The sequence below is a fragment of the Idiotropiscis lumnitzeri genome, chromosome 1 (genome assembly GCF_059441095.1).
Source record: "Idiotropiscis lumnitzeri isolate Australia: NSW breed Sydney's pygmy pipehorse chromosome 1, RoL_Ilum_1.0, whole genome shotgun sequence".
Lineage (NCBI taxonomy): Eukaryota > Metazoa > Chordata > Actinopteri > Syngnathiformes > Syngnathidae > Idiotropiscis > Idiotropiscis lumnitzeri.
Genome location: NC_142391.1, coordinates 11,505,961 through 11,528,234, shown reverse-complemented (window position 1 = coordinate 11,528,234; position 22,274 = coordinate 11,505,961). Strand labels below are relative to the sequence as shown.

At 43.6% G+C, this 22,274-nt stretch overlaps 1 protein-coding gene across 4 annotated transcripts in view; it reads left to right on the top strand.

Annotated features, from left to right (window-relative positions):
* Window positions 1–21,796, top strand: part of esrrb (estrogen-related receptor beta) — a 45,048-nt gene extending 23,252 nt beyond the window's left edge. For all 4 annotated transcript variants that reach the window (XM_088316667.1, XM_088316686.1, XM_088316677.1 and 1 more), the window contains 4 exons: window positions 4,703–4,813; window positions 5,171–5,332; window positions 13,980–14,249; window positions 18,011–21,796. In XM_088316667.1, the coding sequence (XP_088172793.1) occupies window positions 4,703–4,813; window positions 5,171–5,332; window positions 13,980–14,249; window positions 18,011–18,255 (788 nt within the window). In that variant the 3' untranslated portion in view covers window positions 18,256–21,796. The remainder of the gene's footprint in view (window positions 1–4,702; window positions 4,814–5,170; window positions 5,333–13,979; window positions 14,250–18,010) is intronic.
* Window positions 21,797–22,274: the final 478 nt, after the last annotated feature.

The window sequence follows — 22,274 nt, the reverse complement described above, 5'->3', positions numbered from 1 at the left end:
CGTTCAGTGGCAGTTGCTCTTTGCACCAACTTCCTTTCCTTCTCGCTTACTCAGACACAAATGCCGATACATACGAGGCTGAAGTGTTTGCTTGATACCAACATTTTGTCTTTGATAGAATGCCTTTATATAATACCTCGATGATGACATTGAAACAATACCACCCTTACCCGTTTTAATTTAAAATAAAAAGGCAAACAAATACTTTGACAAACAAATACTGTAGTACAAAACATAAAGTATAAAAAAAAAACACCAGAAAAATATGACTTCACAATAACTTGACTTGATGAAAAACAGAAGGAAAAAAACATGGCAAGCTCGAAGGACATCGAATAACTGACAATGACAATGACACAAGAGGAGACAATGACCAGACAAGGAGTGAAAGGAACCAGGGAACTAAATACAAAAAAATTGACGAGGCAACAAGGAACACCTGGACAGGACAAAAAGGGTTGGAGGGAGCTGATTGGTCAACACAAGGGATTGGGTAAACAAACACAGATGGACACAATAAGCATGATGAGAGGAACACAAAGGAACACACGAAAAACCATGAAACTGAAGTCCAAAACCAAAAACAATAAAAACCGCACATGACTAAATTACATATACATAAAAATGGAAAAATATCCAGATTGCTTTGTCTTTGGGTTAGTTTGTTCATTTAAGTGTTAGGTAGAAGGCTATTTCCTGGAAAATGAGGAACAAACGATTCTGGATGGTTGTATTTATACCTTGGTTCCTCGTAATACAGAAAAAAAAAAATAAATACCATCTGTTCGCTAACTCAAATCCACAGCAAAATATATTGTCCATATTTAATTGTAAATGACGCTGTGCAACTGCGTGGTGGGGGCTCTGTGCTGTATTTGACCATACAAATGATTGGTTATACGAATTGATCAGTAACAAAATGATTCACAAACATTTGTCATGAAGGTAAGTGTTTGAATTATGTCACAAGTGGAGTTTGCGCCATTGTGCGCCATTGTGAGATGAAACCGCAGCTGACTCCCGGTCAGTTGAAGCAGCTCGCCTCATTCCCTTTAAAATAAGAGCGGTCGAAGCACATGGACTTGACCTTGACTTGCTGTGGTCCGTGCATGAGATTGGCGCACATAAAGTGTGTCTATTCAACTGCAAGATTTCCCCTTGTGGATGATATAATCAGTTGGGCATGGGGCGGCACAATTGGAGACCACCTTACACCCCCGCTCGTGCGTTGATGTGTAAAGTGTCTCTGTGTATTGTGTCTGATTGCACGGTTGCATCTGAAACGGTCACGGAACAAACATATGCATTGTTCTGAATAGTAAAAATATACATGAACACAGTTAAGTCCTTTAATCATCACCAATGGAAATGGATGACACGACTGCTAGTGAGAGGCAGAATTTCAGGGCTAAAATCTTACAAATACTTAAACGTGAACTGTGAGTCAATAAAAATGATAAAAGTACATTAAATAAAATTTTTGGACCTTACTGGTAGAAAGTTGCCCTAGATTTACGCGTTAAATGTTTAATGCACTTGACGTAAATGAGTGTAGAAATATTCATAAATAAAAAAAATAATAATATGAGCGGCAGTAACAATAATTTGGGAATTTTTAGTTATTCATGCACTCAGCAATTAATGCTCAATAACTGCGTTTTACTGCTTTTGTATAAATGTAATATGTGTTAAGTACCAGTCGGTAATTTCAGTCGGCGGTACAAGGCAAGGATGTCAGTTCACCCGGGATCGTCTAGCTAACCTGTAAATGGACTACGTGACAAGGGTGTCAGTGTGGCAGCCCCTCAGGTCTGACTATGTGGAAGGGTCAGTGTGCTTCCTTCTCTCATCACCGCGCGTGATTAAAAATGCTGCAACACTCTGACGAGCATGCGACTCTGGCATCAGCGGCCCTTGGAAATAGTGCTGACGGCAATTTAGCATGGCGGCTTCCTTGAAAGGCGAGGTTCACCATGCCTTGCCATGTGGCCTTCTGATTTTCCCGGCGAAAATAGCTTCTGCCTAAGCCCCCCTTGGCATTGCCAACCATCCCAGACATCCTGACACTTTCCCCAGGGAGAGAGACACAGAACAGGTGAGCGACTCAAAATAAGGGCCCCTATCATGGCCGTCCGCGCAAAGTGAGTGAAGACAGGCTCTTTTGTAGGAGTGTGCTTGGAAGGGGATTATTATTGTTTTTGGAGAGAAAGAGGAGCCGCAGGTCAGCTGGCCCCAGCCCCCACCGTAAGGCCTGTGCTAATCCGTGCACAAATGCCAGCCGCCTTGGCCAAAAGCCCTCTCCCCCAGCACCCCGCTTTGAAGAGATGATACCCGCGCTCAACCTCTGCTAGGCTCGCCGCGCTGTGTGGCGGGTCATAAAAGAGTGAGATGACTTTAGATGAGGTGGCAGTTAAATCTCTTCGCACATTTATAACACACCTACTGTTTACTATGGAGAGAGCTCAGCAGAGTCAGACCACTTACAGCGGAGGGCCACCAAGGGGACATATGAAGCTCTCAAAGGGCCCTATAATGTCCCGTCCATTGTGCCTGGCAGTGGGAGTGAATGAGTCTGGTCTCGCTGCTTTTAATGGCCCTTCTCCTCTTCTGGGCCCGTCTCTGACCCTCTTGGACAGTAAAATGAGGCTGGAGCCTGCCAAGTTTTAATTCCTGTCAGCATCTGTTAATTATGACCAGGCCTGTTCTAATTAAAAGAGGCACCCACCTAACTTCAAATGCTGCCGTTACACCGGCTGACACAGCCACATGACTCAACTGGCCGAAAGGATCATAGAGAACGGGAGTGCCGCCACCTGGCAGCGGTCGAGTTCATCGGGTGAGCCGCAAGAAACTGTAGAAAGTGGTGACATCACATTGGACCATGAGAGGAATTTTCCATGGCTGTGGCGTTGGCTGTAATAAACAGCGGCAAGTGGAGTTATATTTTTTTAATGATTCCAAGGACAGAGTGACAGATTAAATGCTTGAAACCAAATCTGCAGTATTTCTTGACTTGAGTGGCGTTAAAAGAGAGCTGTCAGTGAGTGTGCATGTAAAGTGCAGGTATGGTTGCCATCAGATTATTCCCTGTGTCTTGCTGGGAAGGATGAGTCTCTGTTGGGAATTGGGGGTAATTAGGTTAGTGGGTTGTCAGTGTCAGGAAATTGAAAGACAATCCTAATCAGATTTGTGTTCCTAGGGAATCAAATAATTTATATAAGTGGAAGAAATCTCTATTTTACAGTTAGATGATAATACACTTTACGACCCCGCCCATGTGGGGTGGCTGTCGGCCGTGGCAATTTAAGATAAGCGCCGAAAATCAAGAATGCATTTTGCATAAATCCAACCTTGAATCCCTTTTTTGGTAAATGGCATCATCTGATATTCCATTTCGGACATACTCTGCATGACCGCCGATCGCCGCGCATGGGGACACATCCAAACTCATCCTCTCCGAGAGCATTTGCTGATGGCCAAATTGTATTAGGCTCATTTGCAGTGGCCACACAATGCCCAGGTTTGACACTGTCCTCCCTGTTATAAAGTGATGAAATCATCAAGGAAGTGCTCTGGCTTGTGGTGTTGTTCGCCCGGAGGACGTAGCAGGCTGACAAATTAACTCTTCCCCCCACCTCACGCATTTCATTGAGCCTCTTCTCGTCCACCCTTTAGTATTAAATTTGTTTGGAGGTTGCTTTATGCATACGAGGTAAATTGAAGGGATTTTACCCTCTTGACAGGATTAAGATATCAGGGATGTTTAGGCTGGATGGAAGCAGTGACAGACGGGTACAAATATGAGGATGCGGGATAAAGGTTTGCATACATTTGCATTGAATAAGTGAATACCTGCCCGGTCATATCAAATAAATAGAACAGCGTAGATTAAGTATGTTAACTATGGAGAAAATGAATAGACTCGAAAAGACATCCAAATAGAAACATTCTTATCAAATAATGAGATAATAAATAACTTATGTTATGATGAGGGCGCCTTGACATTTACAGTATCGGTGCGGAACCCGGACCCCTAGGTGTGGTTGTTGGTGATAAGGCTCTGTTGCTGCTCCTCTGAAAGAGGGGTGAAATAAGGGTCTTTTATGAGGAAGCAATACCTAGTTATCTATGTGGAGTATGACAGCGGATGTTTTGTTCACTGCGTGCGGAGGGTTGGGGGGGTCCGAGGGGGGGGACAGTGCATTTACTCGTTGGCTGGTCACGTTTCTTTGACTGGATCTTAAGGGCCACACGCACCAGAGCTCTCACTCATGCACAAACAAGTAAAGAGCCAATTAGTATGCAGTCCGCCTCACACAAAAGCTAAATAATTAGAGGACCAGTCTGTGAGATCATTGACCCCGCGTTAAATATTCATATGTTTAGACCTGCTCTGGGCTCTGCTGTGTCACAGTAGACCAGCCAGGCATGGACCACATATGGGAAGACAGCCTTTCCTCTGACATATCCGCACACTTACTGACGCACCCGTACACTATTACAGCCCCATGTGGTCTTTTTATGATTATTTAGAATCTAGTGCACAATCAATCCTTCACCGTAGACGTTTACACCGACTTTGAAGTATTTTCCTAACTACCTGGCTAGCGCAACATACGCCTTTGTTTTACATTTGACTAAATTTTCTGCACTTGATACTGATTGCCTCTATGTTGTGGTCTTCTCAATTTATCCTCCAAAGGGGTACGCCTGGACCGAGTTCGAGGGGGCAGACAGAAGTACAAGAGGAGGTTGGACACAGAAAACAACCCATACCTGGGTTTGGCGCTCCCCCCTCCGACCAAAAAGCCTCGTGAGTACTGCCCCGTCACTAGCCCATTGTCTCCCATCTCCGTCGCGCCGCCTCTGACAGGCAAACAATCAGGTAAAGGTCAAGCCAAATTTGAGGCGAAATAACTTTAGCCCCGTCTGTCTTATGTTTGGGCAAGTCTGAGTTTATCGGTCAGAAATGCGGGCGTGGAGCTCTTGGACTAAAGTGTCCCATAGTTGTACACATACATCTAATATGTTGCAAAAGACAGTTTATAACCGCCATGTGACGCCATTCAAAATCTATCCTAAGGATTTGTTTCAGCTCATGGAGATTTTCTGATAACACATTTAACAACTATTTCACTTTGTCTGCCCTCCTTTTCTCCTCTCCCCTCAGTCACAAAGATAGTCTCCCACCTTTTGGTGGCAGAGCCAGAGAAGATCTACGCCATGCCTGACCCCACCATGCCGGAGAGCGACATAAAGGCTCTGACCACACTGTGCGACCTTGCTGACCGCGAGCTGGTCGTCATCATCGGCTGGGCCAAGCACATCCCAGGTATAATCTTTTGTTTTTGCGATTTAACTGCTTTCCGCTGCTTTATGAATATAACGTGCACATGCACTCTCACAGATAATTAATGACAGAAACTCGCAGTGCCACAGGGCGTGTGGCATGGAGTTGGTGTGAAATGGACATAGATGCACATCAAACAAATCAATAGAGTGCATCTAAAATCCCGACACTGAATAGAGAGAGGAACACACTGACCTGCTGCCAGTGTTTGCTGTAATCGCAAGGGAGATGTCGAGTAAAGTCGGGGTCTTGCGCGCTCAAACAACACTTCATATCACACGCAGACACACACATATGCACACGTGAACGCACACGCGGCACAGGCACACACACTCGTTGAATTATTGATGGGTATAATCGTGTTTCCTCCTCGGCCCATAGACATTCTGATAGACGAGGTGTTAGGTTATAAGAGGCTGTTGAATTAAGGGCACAGCGTACCTCACGTCAGCAGAGATTTTGCTTCCTGCAAGAGTTTTGCTATGATTTTTGACAAAGAACACATTGTTTAGCCCCTCTTTTTTTGCCACCAAGGCAGATTCTTCTTGATCTTCAGCTTGACCCCCATAACTCTATAACATCACCACCAAAAGACAAAATGAATGTGTGCCTCTCTGCCACTTCCCTGACCTCTTCTTAGTCGCCCAACGCCAGCAAGCACAGCACTGGCAGAAAAACTTTCTGTCTTGTCTCGCGCAAACACGTGCTATTATGTGTCGTGTCAAATCAGGTGAGGCGATCCCATTTCAGTTGTGATTTATTTATTTCCATCCAAGTTATGTCAGCTAAGGCAGGGGCATTTTGTACTGAGTACTTCTCAGAAGGTAGGGTATTAATCAGGTACAGATCTGATACTAAGGAGATTAGCGATGGATATGCTCCCGGCCCGTGGCCCGTTATGCATCTAAACTGTTTGGATAACTCGCCGTGCACCGTGCACGGTCAGCAGACTGAGAGTTTAACCAAGAAGATTACTCAGGACTGGACTTGAAGTGACCTGGTGACACACACTCTCATTTTCCAATCCCCAAAAGTTCCCCTCGAGTGAACTCCAAGCTGCATCATATCATCACCTTCCTAAAATAATGGCCCAAGTCATTTTTGGAGTATTTTCTGGAAACACAAAAAGATGACCCAATTACTGATTATTTCATTTTTATTATCAGAATAGTTTAATTTCAAGGGTAGACTTTAATCAGGTTTTTAACTAAAGCTGTTGCTGATTTTAGCAGAGGTGGCCAACATCCTGAGAGGAATTTAAGGCAAAAAAATGGGCAAAATGCGTGCAGGTTTTTATTCCATTGTGACGATATGTTGATTTCTGGATTGGGCATGTGCATGGAATATACACTATCACCGTTTAACACACAGAATATTTCCTAGGATGGGGCCACACTCTAGTCTTAAATTATTTTATTAAAAAGAAAAAAAATATCTCTGTTCAATATTTTTATCGCACATAGAGAAGCAACTGTATTGCATGGATACTTTAACTGGGATTTCATTTGACGGTGTTAAAAGAGTGTTGTGGTAATCAGATTATACGAACACATATCGCACATTGCATAGATGCATAATGGTAATGGGATTTGTGTCATTCCAAATGCGGCGGTAATGATCATTTAACCCAAAACCTAAGGCAGTAAGCCAGAGTGTCTTCTGCTAAACAAGGTACAGTACCTGAAGTATTACAGACTCTTAAGTAGATTATGCTCGTCTGTTTTCAAATAACTTGCTTGCTCCTGTTTTGTGTTTGCTATTTTACAACACTATCTGTCATTATTTACACACAAGTTGGCAAAATGCAGATGACCGGTAGCTGAGTGCTTTGTCTGCCACATCGGTGGCGTCTGTATTAGCACAGTGGGTGTCCTCTGGCCATGAAATAGCAGCATAATTGAGTTGTACATGGCTGAGCCTGATCAGAGACGGTTCAGTGGTTTTGCCACTCCGTGCTCTAACTCTCCATGCACCAAAGCAACCCCGGGGTAGTGTACCATGCCTTTGCAGTGAGTCTGCTGCGGGACAAAAAAAAAAAAAGAAAAGAAAGGGGGCATGTGGGTGATTGCATTCTGATAGATTTCTGAGGCCGTAGGCAATGGAATTAAAAAGATTAACAGTTCATTATGAACTAGACCACATTGATTAGACCACTGACAGATGGGCCAGTAACTAAAGTCCAAACGTAACAATTTAAAACTCATGAAAACTGGTACTCTGCCTTTGCAATAGTTTATTTTTCCTATTGAATGAAGCACATGCAATGAGGAGCAGAACAATGCGCATTTGAAGGCTAATTTCCACAAAACAACCCAAACAAGGTGCAATCAAGAAGCACGTCAACATTCAGTGTGTATTTGATTAACTGATAATGACCGTGGATATTCTCGTCACTTGTGTCACAGCTCCAAATGGCAGCATGCGGTCGAGTCTAACACGGCTGTTGCCTAAGGGTGACAGGGTCATTAGTCGCCCGTGTTTGGGGGATGCTGACAGATGGCTACTTGTTCCTATAGGTGCGAACAACCTTTGACATACATAGTAGTCCGCTAGTCTCCCATCTCGTCCCCTTGCATCCCATAAAACTGCATTTCATAATGTCCAAGAGGTTTAATGTAGCCGGGTAGTCGGTATTTTGGCAGCAACAATGTGGTAGAAGCTGTTTACTACTTTGACGTTGCTTTCTTCAGGAGTGACGGTAGGCGAGTGTGACCTCTGACCCCCTCCTGTTCCACCCTGAATTCCTCCCCATCCACAGTGGGAATGTCATGTGCTCATATGTAAAAGCTGCTATGCATATAACCTGTACATGAGGGGCTTGTTGTTTGGTGTTTGCCGACTCCCAACCCAGCTTCCGTGGCTGGAGTGTTTTCAGCTGGGAATTCTCAGAAGGCTTAAGGGCCAAGCAAACATTGACACTCTGCTGCAGCCTCTGCCTTGCTCGCACACAATAAAATGTATTTTCGCTCTGGTATATGAACCAGACAATATATATTGACACATCAGGCGGATATTACCTTGAAAAATATTTTCCTCTTTATACAGTATTTAATTACGGTGCACAATTGATTTGGTCTTATTCCCTTTGTTGTGTAAAACTCGTCCTCCTCTATTGGATGTCAGCTCATCAGCCCATCATTTGACAAGCAGGCGTCTGGCATTTTTCGTTGTTAACCTGCAGCCAACAGAGATGTTTTGTTATAAGTTGCCGTGTTAGTCTCAGCCCTCCGCCTTAATAAACAGCAATCCCACCCTGGTCCCCCCCTCAAGGCTCTTGTTTTCTCTTTGCCATTAAATTGTGAAATCTACTTACTGAGTTGCCAGCCTGATCGCACTCAAGCTTCGTAATCTCCTTGTAATAGAGTGTGAATACTGGCCAGCAATAAATCAGCGCCTCATCAGTGCACTTTATTAAATATAGACATCAACAGACAGCTCTTAGTATATTCAATTTACCCTCTGACGTAGACTTCAACACAGGAGATAAAGATAGATTGAGCAATCAGGTGCATGCTGAGGCCTGAACCTGAACAGGAAAAGAGCTACTGGAAGGTGGAAAAAAGCTACAGGGCGATTGAGATGGGTTGCAGCGTATCAGAGACAGGCAGACAGTCAGGAGGATCCAGCGCCAGGATGGGGAGGTCTGCCAGGTGGGGTGGGGGGGGGGGAGGTTGTTTAGCGTTTTCCGTCACATAAGCAGGTGCACTCCCCCATCATAATGACAGCTGAACTGGGTGCCTCTTTGTTTGGATCTTGGGAATACAAAAAATGAATAAATGTGCTGGAATGTGTTCTCAATTTGGTTGGATTTGTTTTGAAATTATTAAGGTTAATACCACACAGCGCATCTTTTATGACCATCCATACAACCTCACAGTTGAAACTCCGCACTTATGAGAAGTATACCTCTAATAGTTTTTTTCGCTCTAATAGACGTGTGACCCAATTTCATCATCCACTTGAACAGAGTGAAAAAGAATTTGCCCTCTTTTTAAATTTTTACTTAATTCTTACAATCCCTTTAAATTCAATGCGGAGTCCATGCAAAAGAGAGAAACTGCAAGCAGACCACGGGAAAATGATGCAAAGTTGACCTGGGTGATCACAGATCACCGCTGTAAAGTGGACACAAGTACAACAGACAACTGTTTCTCTCTCGCAAATAAAATCCATCACCAGCCAGAGGATAAGATGTACTTTTTCCATATGAAAGGCTATCAATAAAATCAGTGTTAAATATTCTCCTTATTTTTAGAATTCTAATAGAATTATTTTCAGTGTGAAAATCTTGAAAGTGCCTGTAGCTGAACCGTCAGAAATTCTTATGATGGTGGTGCTATGCCTTTAAGGGAGCGTCAACACTGCTTCATCCCTCATTAGGCTGTGCCGCTTCATGGCTGCAGAGATAAATTATGTGTAATTATGGCAATGATTAAAAGCTTTTTTTTTTATTTTTTTTTTGCAATATCTAACATTGGGATTGGACAGTAGAACCCTGGGGAGGCTCAAATTTTCCAATTCTGAAGTCAAGAGGTTATGGTGTGCACCTTAAAACGAGGGGATTACAGTTTTTAAAATCATGCGACCCAATAATGTTCATAGGCCAGTGGCCAAATCACACTTTTTTCTTTTTTTTTTTTTTATGGAATACTTACAATGGGAAACTGTTGGTAAAATTATTCCTGTCAACCTAAGTGTCATCTGAAATGGTAAGCTTTGATATAAACTAAGTGTCTCGCAGCGTGATCCCTGTGTTCAGTTTGAGGATATGGTGGTGGGGAAAAAAAAGGATGTGCAGAACCTCTGGGGCCCAGTTAGAGGCAGTTTGACTCTAACTGGAGCCCAGAGAGCACTTGCCTTGGCTGAGGTGAGATTGCTGCCGGGCGCAAGTCTTCAGGGCCTGCTTGTCCTTCTGATAGCTGGCTATGATAGATCAACCTCCGTCCAGCCAATGACTGTCTATCTCCCATTTCCTTTCCCGTTTCCCCCTCTGCGCTCTGGTCCCCTTTCACTCGCTCCTTCTCCCTCGTCCTTATCTGCCTCCTCTCTGCCCTGTATCTTCTCCTCTCTTTTATCTTCCAATTCACTCCCTTTTTTTTTTTTCTGCTGCCATTTTTTTTTTCTTCCCTCACTCACTCGCTCGCTCCTCTCTGTTGTCTGATTGAGGGTGAGTTACGAGGGGGCTGCAGCTGGAGGGGGCCACCGTGCCTCGTAATTACATCTCTTTTTATTACCCGCGCTAATGGCCCTCGGGGAGAGGGAAACAATAATAAATTAATAGAATATGAACTCCAGCTCAACAGAAATCTCCAGCATTTCATTTTTGGACTATCCAGTCCTCTGATTAATCTCTGAGAGGTTCGAGATGGCCGTCTGTGGGTTTTGTCTGCCCCCTCCTGTTGAGGCCCACTGGTGAGATAAAGACAGCGATGATGGTTTTGGCTTCTGTCGTTGCTGCTCTTATCCTCAGCCTTTTCAGCAAAGATGCAGTTTAACTCTGTCAGCTGCAAACCTTTTGAAACTCGATGGAAGTGAATATGTCATGTTTTACATCCTGTAATCTTCAAAATGAAAATCCATTTCTGAGCTAAATGCGCAAGATAAAGCTGTGCTTTGTTATTACCGTGATTATTTTTGGCTCGTGCGGGACTTTTAAATGCACTCAGCAGTGGAGTGGAAAAGGGCCTTCAAGTGTGCAGACAGGCCTCTCTGATTTGGTCAATATCGTGTCATGTTTGGTCAAACCCCACCATCGGCAGCGGGCTGGAAATGAAGATGTAAATATTGATATTTCATTAGAGGAAATCACCCACTCTGGCGGCACTTAACCGGGCCACCTTCAGAGAGCGGCGGCCGGAGCGCTTTGTGACCTGCGGAGTCGGGAAGTCACTTCATTACTCGATTAAATTGAGTGGAAAAAAGGAAGGTAACGACACGAGATCCCATTTGGAGCGATAATTTAGGCCCTGAAGAGAACGGATGGAGCGGCGGGAAAACACCACCTCTCCATCTCACAACAGCGGATTAAATTTAAGGACTTTTAGCGTCAAAGGTAATTGTAGGCTGCTGCTCTGCGTGCGTATGCCTGAGGGCTGTGCGCTGTATCGGAGCAACTCTAAAGCCTCTCCGGCAAGACCCGGACGAGGCCTTCACACGAGCTGTCACATTGGGAGCGCCGCTTTACTTCCGCTTCAGCCCTCTTTGCCATTAAAAGCCCCGACAGAGCTTTGCCTGTGATTGCGATGCCAACCTGATGCGGCAATCAGGAGGGCGCCTGTGCTCCGATGACAGTTTCTCTCTGGCCAGTCCACATTCTGTCCGACTTAATGGACACGTATGCAGACAAGGAAATAACACAACAAAGCGTTTTAACATTCACTCCAAATATGTTTAATGGCTTTTACAAACTATGCTTTATTGCTTCCACTGATAATAGTGAAGTGCTTAGAGTGCTTTCAGCAGTTGCTTGTGTGGTCTAAATTCTCCAGGCCTGCGAACAGTCCTATTCTACCGACTATTGATTCCCCTTCAAAATGTGAAGGCCCGCACATTCTGATCACAATCTCTTAATTAATGTATCCTGCAGCTCTGCCCCTGCAGTGGTCATCACCACGATAAGGGGAATTGAACACAGGTACCACTTTGCCGAGTTCTGGTTCTTTTTCTGCCGCTTTCCCATCATGGCTTTGAATTCTGCGTGTGTGTGTGTGTGTGTGTGTGTTCGTTGTTGTCCCGGGCAAGAGCAGATAAACCGCAGCTGGTGGCGCCCCCCCCCCAAATGTGATCATTTGTTTTTCAGAGAAAACGCCGGGCATAGATGTGTTGGGCAGGCCGGGTCAATACTGTAATCTATCGCCTCTTAATCACGCTGTGGCAGGTGGCATGGCAACAGCGAACTTGTAAAAGCAATCATGTTAATCATGGGTGGAGCTGGAGAGCCTAATATGCTGTCAGAAGGGACCGCCTGCAGGCGCAAGAGACGGAGAGAGGGAAAGGGCGGCTTTCATGGTGGCTGGAGCCTTGACGCTTTATTGCTGTCTAGAATGAAGATTTTTTTTTTTTTTTTTTTTTTTTACACCAGCGCTTATTTTGATTCTCTGGAATTCCTCACACTGACTGAGTGCTTTGGTGCACCTTAGTCAATTTGTGCCCATCTAGCTGCTGTTGCAGCGGAACCCCGTGATTTGTCTTGAGTCTGCGCCTCAACCATGTCACCCAACTGCTGAATTTCCTGCTTTGCGCGCATGTGTTTCCCGGGCTTCTTTTTTTCCTGGGTGACATTTGTTTGTGTAACTTTGTGAAGCTTTACGTGTACGTGCTCCCTCGTCACCTTTTTCCTCCTACACACACACGTGTGTCATGTCCTCAACCTCTGCAACGAGAACTCGTCCCGGCGCTAATCCCCGGCTCACCAGCACAAGTATGACAGGATACAAGGGGTAACCACCTGGCTTTGTGCATCCCAGACCTTTGCACCGATTTACTGTCGTCGCCCGCAGGAAAGCCCACTCAAGCACACTGACACCTGCTTCAAAGAGGACCTTCCTGTGTGCATTTAAATTGAAGCCTGGCTTTTCAGCGAGTGCCTCTGTTTGCACTTGTGCTCATAACAACATTTTCAATGACGATTTCTTTGGAAAAATGTCAACCTAGAAAAAGTAGAATGCCTTTAATCAATTTCCACAAAACTATGCAAGGATGATAACTGGGCCAATAAGAAGGTATTAAAAACATACATAATTTTTACATAAGGTGTATAATTTTGTGCTGTTACAAATGAGACTTCACGCTTCAGACTTTTTAGATTTGTTTAATGAGTGTTAATTAATCAAATCAAGTGAAAAATCAAGCTAAACATTTTCCAAAAGTGAATTAAATTCTATTACTGGTCTTTGTTCAACTTTACCTTTAATCACGGGATTCGGACGTACAGGATAAAAAGTTCACAGTTGCAGATGGAAGAAGGAGAGTCCATGAGGAAGAGGGGGCGACAAACATTTTTTTTTTTTCTTAATGTCGCTCCAAAATGGGAGGAGTATGATAGTGGGAGTCATTCTGGATGAGAGCAGGACAGGACGGGAGTTGATTTCACCGGAACAGGACGGGACAGGATTTTTTTGGGGTTTTTTTCAACTCTGGTCTCGGACGGGACAATATGGGATTTTTTTTTTCTGTGGTTGCAGGATGGGAAGGCAAGGAAATTCTACTCCCGTGTCACCCTCTAGTACAGATCCTGCCTCTTCTTTTTCAGGTTGTCCTGAATTCCTGAGTGCAGAATGCATGAATGTTACTGTTGATTCATGTTGATTATTTTGCCATGGTGGAGTGCAGCGCTCTCTCCTGATCTGTTAATTAGTTAACAGAAAAAAAATAGTCAACCAGTTTCCTCAAGGAAGAAAACAAATGTCATTCTGGTGTGGTCTACAATGGCATATTTTCGTATTAAATTGCATAATTAATTTCTCAGTGAATAATGCATTATTCTTATGACAAGAGTTCAGCTATACTGCAGGGGGGTTTTATGTAGGCAATTTGCTTCTCCACTAAATGGCAGCGGTTGCGTTCTACCATTGCAGTTCAAAATATTTGCGATCCCTAACCTCATACACTTTCCACTTGCGTCTTCCAGGATTTTCCACATTGTCTCTGGGAGACCAAATGAGTCTGCTGCAGAGCGCCTGGATGGAGATCCTCATCCTGAGCATTGTGTTCCGCTCACTGCCCTACGAGGACGAGCTGGTGTACGCCGAGGACTATATCATGGACGAGGAGCACTCGCGGCTGACGGGCTTGCTCGACCTTTATGTGTCCATCCTGCAGCTGGTCCGCAAGTGCAAGAAGCTCAAAGTGGAGAAGGAGGAGTTTGTCACCCTCAAGGCCATCGCTCTCGCCAACTCAGGTGGGCCATTAACAACACAAACACACGTTGGTATTTAGAATTGAATTTTTTTTGTATTTTTGATTTTTATTTCACAAATATCTTATTTTGGTATAGTATAGTATTTCATGATAAAAACAATTAAAATAAATTATTTGTGCATTTTGTCTATTGTTTGTTGTTTTAACATTGTAGGCCACTGTTTTTGTTTGCTTACACGCGCACACACACACCCCCACACCCACATGCACACACACACGTTTTTTTTATAGTATTTATAAATATCTATAATTGTTTTGAATTTCAAAATAATAGTTTTGTCAAATAAAAAAATAATAAAGGTTGAAATTAATTTATATATGTCATAGCATTTTTGTTTGACTTTTTTCGTACTTGATTTGAAAGGATTTTTTTCAAATGCTTTAACAAATAAACTTACGCTTCAATATATTTTCAATCAAGTCTTTGGTAGCTTTGCAACATTTCTTATTTGGCCAGTGAATATGCTGACCACACGATGAAACTGAGATATTGGCCAACAGTTTCCTGGATGACATTTCTCACTTTTTGGAGGAGTTTTAGTGTGTAACCTTTAGTTTGGCGCGTGAGCCGCACGGATGGGGAGAAGATAAGGGCAGCGCATGCGAAAGAAGCATGGAAAAGAGGGAGCTTTTTAATTGAACACCTTGCGAGTTGCGGTATTTCTCCTCGGCTATCTCCATAACAGTAGCCGCAGGGCACAGCAGCCACTGGAGATAAATTTAGCATTTCATTAGGAGCACAGTGGCTGTCAATAAAATGTGTTAAGTCGAATGGAATGAGCATCAGGCCGTGATAGAGCTCGTTTGTTCCAATGCAAAGACGGCACGCTGCTATTGACAGGATCCTTTTGAGGAGGCAGGACTTGTCCCCACCCCGAGTCGCACCCGCACCCCCTCTTTGATCAATGCACGCCAGGTCACCAGGCCTCTCCCCCCTCTTTTGTTTTGTCCAAGCTGAAAAATGAAAATGCTGATGCAAGCTATTTTCTTTGAGACAGCAGCGCGTCGGTCATGAGGTGGGCTCGGGGGGAGGGGAGGAAGAGGAGGAGGAGGTGGAGGAAGGTGTCCGCAACGTTAGAACAAGGTCTCTGGGAAATCATTCTCATGGGAGGGCTCCCCTGTTTGACAGCTGTGAAAATTCATAGCCATTGATTTTGTAATTAGCAGTTTATCAATCACATCAATGTGGGCTTAATGATGGATTGCAAGGAAATTGTTTCTTCAAAGTTGTTTTTTTTTTTTTTTTAAATCCAATACTTCTCCAAACATCACATGCTGCTTGCTTTTTCGTCCCTTTTGCTGCCTTTTTTCATACGTCAGCCAGCATTTTTTTTTTATTATTATTGTTATTCTTCCAAGGATGTTCCAATTACATCGTGAGCCCTCAATTATTAAAGTATGTTAAAAATGAGCATCCAAATTCTTTATCTGTTATGATAGTTTTGCAATTAAACTGAATATATTTTAGGGAAAAGGGAAAAATTCCTCTTTCATGGTTAAGCTTTGGAGAATTCATACGCCTGTAAAGTCTCATTTAATGAGGACGGAAATGTGTGTGTGACTTTAGTTTAATAAGTGGGGAAAAAAACCTTATTAGTAAAAAATACTCAGTAGAGTTCTGTTTTCTATTTCAGTGTAAATCTAACATAAGATAATTATGTTCTTCTCTCCTCTCCCTCCCCCTGCTTGTACTTTTCCAAACGACCTACTTCATTTCGCCACTGCGGGCTTGAAAGCCGTCAGGGTGAAAAATGTCTCAAGGTTTTGGGAATACGCTAGTTCCAGTCAATGAATACGGGGCCCGCTTAGAAATCTGTTTTGCCTTTTATCGTCCCGCGTGGCCAAACGCATGGAGCCAAGGTGAGACGTGCGAGGCGGCCAATGACTCGCTGCCTCTGGGGTGACAGACATTGCTTAGCCAGTGAGAGACGTGCCACCACCGAGGCTCTCTGAGAGGACTGCTGATAGCAACAGAGCAAAAGGCGACAATGAGAGAGGAACGCGTAACATGATGCTGTAGACATGTACTTGAACTCAAGACTACACAGGTGGTTGACTCAGATTTGACCCAAATTAAGTCCAATAAGAATCGAGTCCAAGTTTGTGTGAGTACAGTGAACCCCTGTTTATCGCAGGGGATATGTTCCACGCCCACCAATAATAGGTGAAAATCCACGATTTAGGCAGACCATATAAAAAAAAATAGTTTTACTCGCCGCAAAGGATTTAACCCAGGGGTCTCAAACTCAGTTATGTGAGAGCCGCTGGTCCTCTGGTCTGGTCTGCATCAAGCATACCACAAAAAAGGGGTTCAAGTATTTTTATTTTATTTTTACGTCGGATTTATTGAGCACTGCAACTTAATCTGTGCATTTATGTTGAGGTGACCGTGTGCTAAAAGAATTTTTTTTAAAATTCAGTCTGATGTTTTCCGTGAAATTTTCTGTTCTCGTCGCCATTCTTTCTCTTAGAAGGTTTTGAAAAAAACTGGGACTGGGTCGCAGTATATCTTTTCCTTCTGCTTGGACTCACTTAAAAAAATAATTTCACCAAAATCCGTAATAAACTGGAATTATGGGTTCAAACGCACGCACACACACACACACGCAAATATAAAATGTCCACGTCAAAAAACATGGCCCCCCCAGAACATTATACTGTGGGCCGCAAATGGCCCCCAGGCTGTTAGTTTGAGACCCCAACTCTAATCATATAATATATATAAAGACCTTAATTTATTTAAACGCACTTCTTAAGAATTCCTCATCATCATTCTCACGCGCTCACTCACGGTTCGTAAATATGAGGCAAAGTATGCTTCCTTCAAGCTGTTTATTTGTCACTCCCAGTTGAAATTGACAGTAAAAACTGAGAATTGAACATTGTTTATTTAAATATCAAAATATTGAACAAAATTACATAAAATCATCAAAGGACAGTCAAAAAGCTGAGTCCCAAAATCCTTCAAACATATAAAAACTGAGTAAATAACAGCACACACTGTACGTGGGAACAATGACTATTACTGGAACTTCAAGTTGGGGACCTTCTCTGCCCGCCATGAAAAAAAATTAAATTGGACTTGCGTGTACTCCCACCATTACTGTAAGAACGCAGAAACAACAACATTTTATGAATCTGTGATACAGCGGAGGAACATTGTATCGCAGTCTTGAAGAGAATAATCAAGTACACATTTAAATCAGCATTTTTGAATAATGTAGAAGAAGTAAGTTTTTCCCTGGTAACATAAAAAGTAAGTAGGCAGGAAAATTAATTGTGTCACATTCATCACAGACTTGCTTATGGCGCCCAATTCTCTAATGGAGCCCCCTTTTTATCTACTAATAATTGTCTGTCTTTCCCAAACGGGTTTTTTTAATGTGTGCTATTAGCCCACGATTCATGCCGTTGTTACCGGGGGATAACATTGATTTTCAGTGTGGGTGGTCAAAGGCCGTTTTAATAAGCTGCACAGCGCTGCAAAGAGTTAGGATGGAAATAAATAAAACAAAGCACATGTTGTTGTTTTTTTTGTTGTTTTTTATGATCCATTCTTTGTCCTGTCTGCGGATGAAATATACTGATAACGTGTTCCCTACCTCACCTCACTGCTCGGATAGCACTTCATATCAATCATGAGGTTTAATTTTCAAAAAATCCACATCCCTCCCGTTGATAACAGTGTATTCAAGTGAAGAGCACATTTCTTACGCTTCTTAAATCTTGTCACCCCGATAGACTCCATGCACATAGAGGACATGGAGGCCGTTCAGAAGCTGCAGGATGCTCTGCACGAGGCCCTGCAGGACTACGAGAGCAGCCAGCACCCGGAGGACCCGCGGCGGGCGGGAAAACTGCTCATGACCCTGCCCTTGCTGCGGCAGACGGCCACCAAGGCCGTGCAGCACTTTTATAGCATCAAGGTGCAGGGCAAGGTGCCCATGCACAAACTGTTCCTGGAGATGCTGGAGGCCAAGGTCTGATTCTTGGAGCTGCTTTAAGTGCTGCACCGTGAGACTTTTTGGAAGCAAGATTTAGAGGGTGCTCGAGAAGGGGAACGGGGAGACCTCAGCTTTGGCGAGGCAGCACTCAGACTGACCTCATGCCTCCTGCAACACTTGGACGCCATGTTAAAAAAAAAAAAAAGAAAAAAAAAAAAGAACCAGAAACAAACTTGGTTATTAATATAAATCTAAGAATGATGAAGATTAATGTAAAATATATATACAAAGTACTATGTACAGTAATAATTTCTTTTGTTAATCGTTGGTGGTCATGCTCCCAGGTGTCCCTCAGCAGCTTCGGAATAAGTAGATGCCAGTAACAAGAAATTGAATTTACTCTGAGGAAAGTGGATGTGCGAACGACAACAACGCTTTCGTCAGTGCGGTTCTGTCTGGGATATGTAGATGTTTATTACTGGGAGACTGAGTGTACAGTTTAAAGTCTGTTAATATTGGTGGCCATTTTCTCTCACCCTCCGTACGCAGGGAGGGGAGAAAAAAAAAAAAAAAGAACTGCTTAAATGTGAACTGTTAACTGCTCAAACGTCCTCGGACATAAAGTACAGTACCTCTCGAGCAGTGTGATGCGATCCGTCTCGCAGTGGAAGGCTTTGTTTAACCAAACTAGCATAGGCAGTTTCACTAGTCGGTAGTCTTCTGTAGTTCAGCAATAAACGACGGTGTGGGAATGCCAGGCTCAACCTTCATCTTTCATGTGCTACGTTTAATGCTGCTGTTGCCACAAGGCCGTGCCTGCTTGCTTGCTTCGTTCCATCGCACATATACACACGTTTCTCTTCTCCCGTTAGCCATCGAGGCCCAAATGTGTCCTTTTTAAGCCTGTGGAAATGGGCCGAGCCAACGCAGGTTTTAGGTGAAAGCTGATCATCAGTATCAAAGGCTTTCTGCGGAGTGGCTCCAGTCCAGGAGATTCCATGTTCAAACAATCAGAGGCCCATATGTCAAAGCGCTCTATTTTGGAACCCTTTAAGCCTGTGGCAGAGTCATCCCACACACTGTGAGCAAGGTGGCCAGCATCTGCTCTCACCATCTTAGACACCTTCTGTCTTTAAATAGCTGTGTCGGCATTTATAGAGAGCCCGAGGCAGACCAAGGTAAACGGCAGGTGCAGAGGCGCTTCACAACGGGTTTATATTTAACCCTGCGGGAGGTTGTTGTCTGCGTGGCGGCGGGCACGTGGACCGCGTTCTGACCATCATGTTGACACAGTGGGCAGTGGCGGAGCCAGAAATTTTTCATGGGGCTGGCCGGGGTGAGACCATGACTCACAGAAAGGTGGCAGTAAGTTGATACGTGCACATGCGCACTCGCACACGGCAGAATGTTACATTCTACTTGCACCTTCCACAACTCACAAGTTGCTAGGTCAACCTTGCCACTCGCTGAATATGACTGAGAAGTCATTGTTTGTCATACCATACACATCCATGGCGTAAAATACACATTTACAGCTATCAAAGTCTCCACACGGCTTTCCAAAGGAGTCTGAGTATTCTGGGTGTGTCTCTAAAGTACCACCGTCAGTTTAAATGGACGGTCCATTCACAGTCACACACACATGATGGCACAGCAGCGAGCCTATCACTTGTGAGATGTGGTTTTGACCAGTCTGTCCTGGCAGCACTACATTTACCGCTCTCCTCCTTGGCGAAAGTTGCGTGCGGCAGTGAAATATCTGGAACTAATGTTCTATACCACAGAGCCACGTGGTAAACGTGGCCGAAGAGTGCCACCATTGCCTGAGAGTGGCTGGTGCTGAATGACACCATCGGCCAGCAGCTCGCTATGTGGGCGGGATGGCCGAGCTATGCAAGAAACAAAGTGTCAGCATGTGCCAGAGGGTAACAGCAAGCCAACAATGTGTCACTACAAGGTGTGATCCCTGCTGGGAGAAAGATCTTAGGCTCCCTTTAACTCCATGTCCATTACACCGTTTGAGAGCTCCACTCCTGTCCAGCTCACTTGTGAGACGTGCACGTTTAGACTACTGAAGGATTTTATGTGGTGTTATAAATGGCGGTGCTGTCACAAAAATATGATACTTTGTTCAAAGTAGTAGAGACAGTCACCGACCGTTGTGCTCACAGTACAAAATGGCCAGCACCCATCCAGGTTTCACAAGATCCCGGAGTCAATGTTATGAAGGCAAACCACGCCCCCCTTGCAAGCAAATAAACCTCCCAGTTATATTGTAGGGTGACACTCTGGGCTCTATTTTTGTACACAGCGCATGCGGAAAAGCTGATTTTTGCCAATATGGCAGACCAGTTTGCTCACAGCTGGTTGTTCTGAAGCAGAGAGGTGATGTCCTTAAAGATGTGTCCAGCTGATTGATAATTTGTTGGCAGAAAGTTACGCCTTCTCAAACGGCGTCGAAATATTTATAGGGAATGACAATACCCGCTTGGATTGGCAACGAATGATGTGGTGTGTTTTCAATTTGACTTTTAAAAATACACAGACTTGAATGCAGGGGCGAAAATACCAACACTAGGTCTAACCTGCATCCGTGTATATGTATGCAGCTCGCCGCGCTGATCTCGAAAATAGAGCCCTGTACGTCCACTTTCTGTTGTGCAATACAATAGGGACCACTTCTGATTGAAATCGTGCTCCAAGCATGCTTTTACTTCAGGGAATTCCCATTCCCGATAAGTAAAATCCAGAAACCCTCCTAATCAATCACATGTAACCTGTATATCAGATTAAGAACTATATTTACTTTGCTCCACTGACAAGAAACTTTTGTGCTTGTTTAAATGAAACTACATTATACAAGAAATCTTTTTCAGAAAAAAAAAACTTTTGTAGTGTATGATGATTAGCCAAGAAAGAAAAAGGTTCCTTTCGTCTTATTTTCCGTCCACCTTGTAATGCGGCACTGTTTAACGTCAAAATGTCTTACAGTACAAGCTAAGTGTGTAAATATATCAGCCTTCAGTGCAGTAGGTTGCCGAAGTACCATTGAAAATAAAGTATGCAGCGCCCTGCTGACTACTACCTCATTATCATATTGTCAATATTTCTCTGATTCAGCACCCTTTTATCATCTTACATGTCTATGACCTAACCTGAGCCATTCATGTTTTTTATCCTCCCTGAGCGCTCCTGCCAAATATATTTGGAACTGTAATTACTGACCGTCCCATTCATTGCTCACTGATCTGTTTGTAAAAGTAACGCATGCTTCACGTTGATCACTTGATGAGACCCACCCGACATGACCTCCCACCCCACCCATGATGGTTACTAAGCGGGTATGTGTGTTCCTTTTGCTCTTCTTTTGAACGGTGTGTCATGATTGGTCTCTCACTGATGGACTGCAGACAGGGGCAGGCGACTGACTCCCCTGCTCCTGCATTTTGAGTATTTATGGTGTGAAATATATCATTTGCAATGGTGTACATTTGTTATCTCTGGTCATTCAATCGCCAGTATGTGTCCATTCTGATTTTCAGTAAGGTAAGGGATCAATGGATTAAATATTCCCTGAAATCTGTCTTTTGTTTGCAGTCTAACTTGATGTTATAAACAATGCACGGAGTCCCAAATAACATTCGCAAACCTGACTGCTAGCTGTCTCAAAAATACAAAAATCGTCGTATTCAGTATGAAAAGTAATTCACCGACCTAAGTAATGGAGACAGGTGATGACGTATTATTTCATCTGGAAATTTATGTTACAACGCATGAGACAGGAAGTTATGGATTGTGTTCATGTAGTCATTTAAATGCTTAATTAATTCCCATAAAAACAAGGTTTAATTGTGGTGCCTTTTTTAACTTATAAAAAAAAAAATAAAGTGTAAGTGAAAAAAGTCCTAATCTTATGATAATGTAGTTACAACATGCTGAGGGGAAAAAAAGTATAATATTGAGAGACTTTAGTGGTAATTTTATCAAGTGAATGTCAAAATGCGCACATATTTATAACAAATAACAGAAGGCACTGTTTCCGTCCGTGTAGATGAAACCTA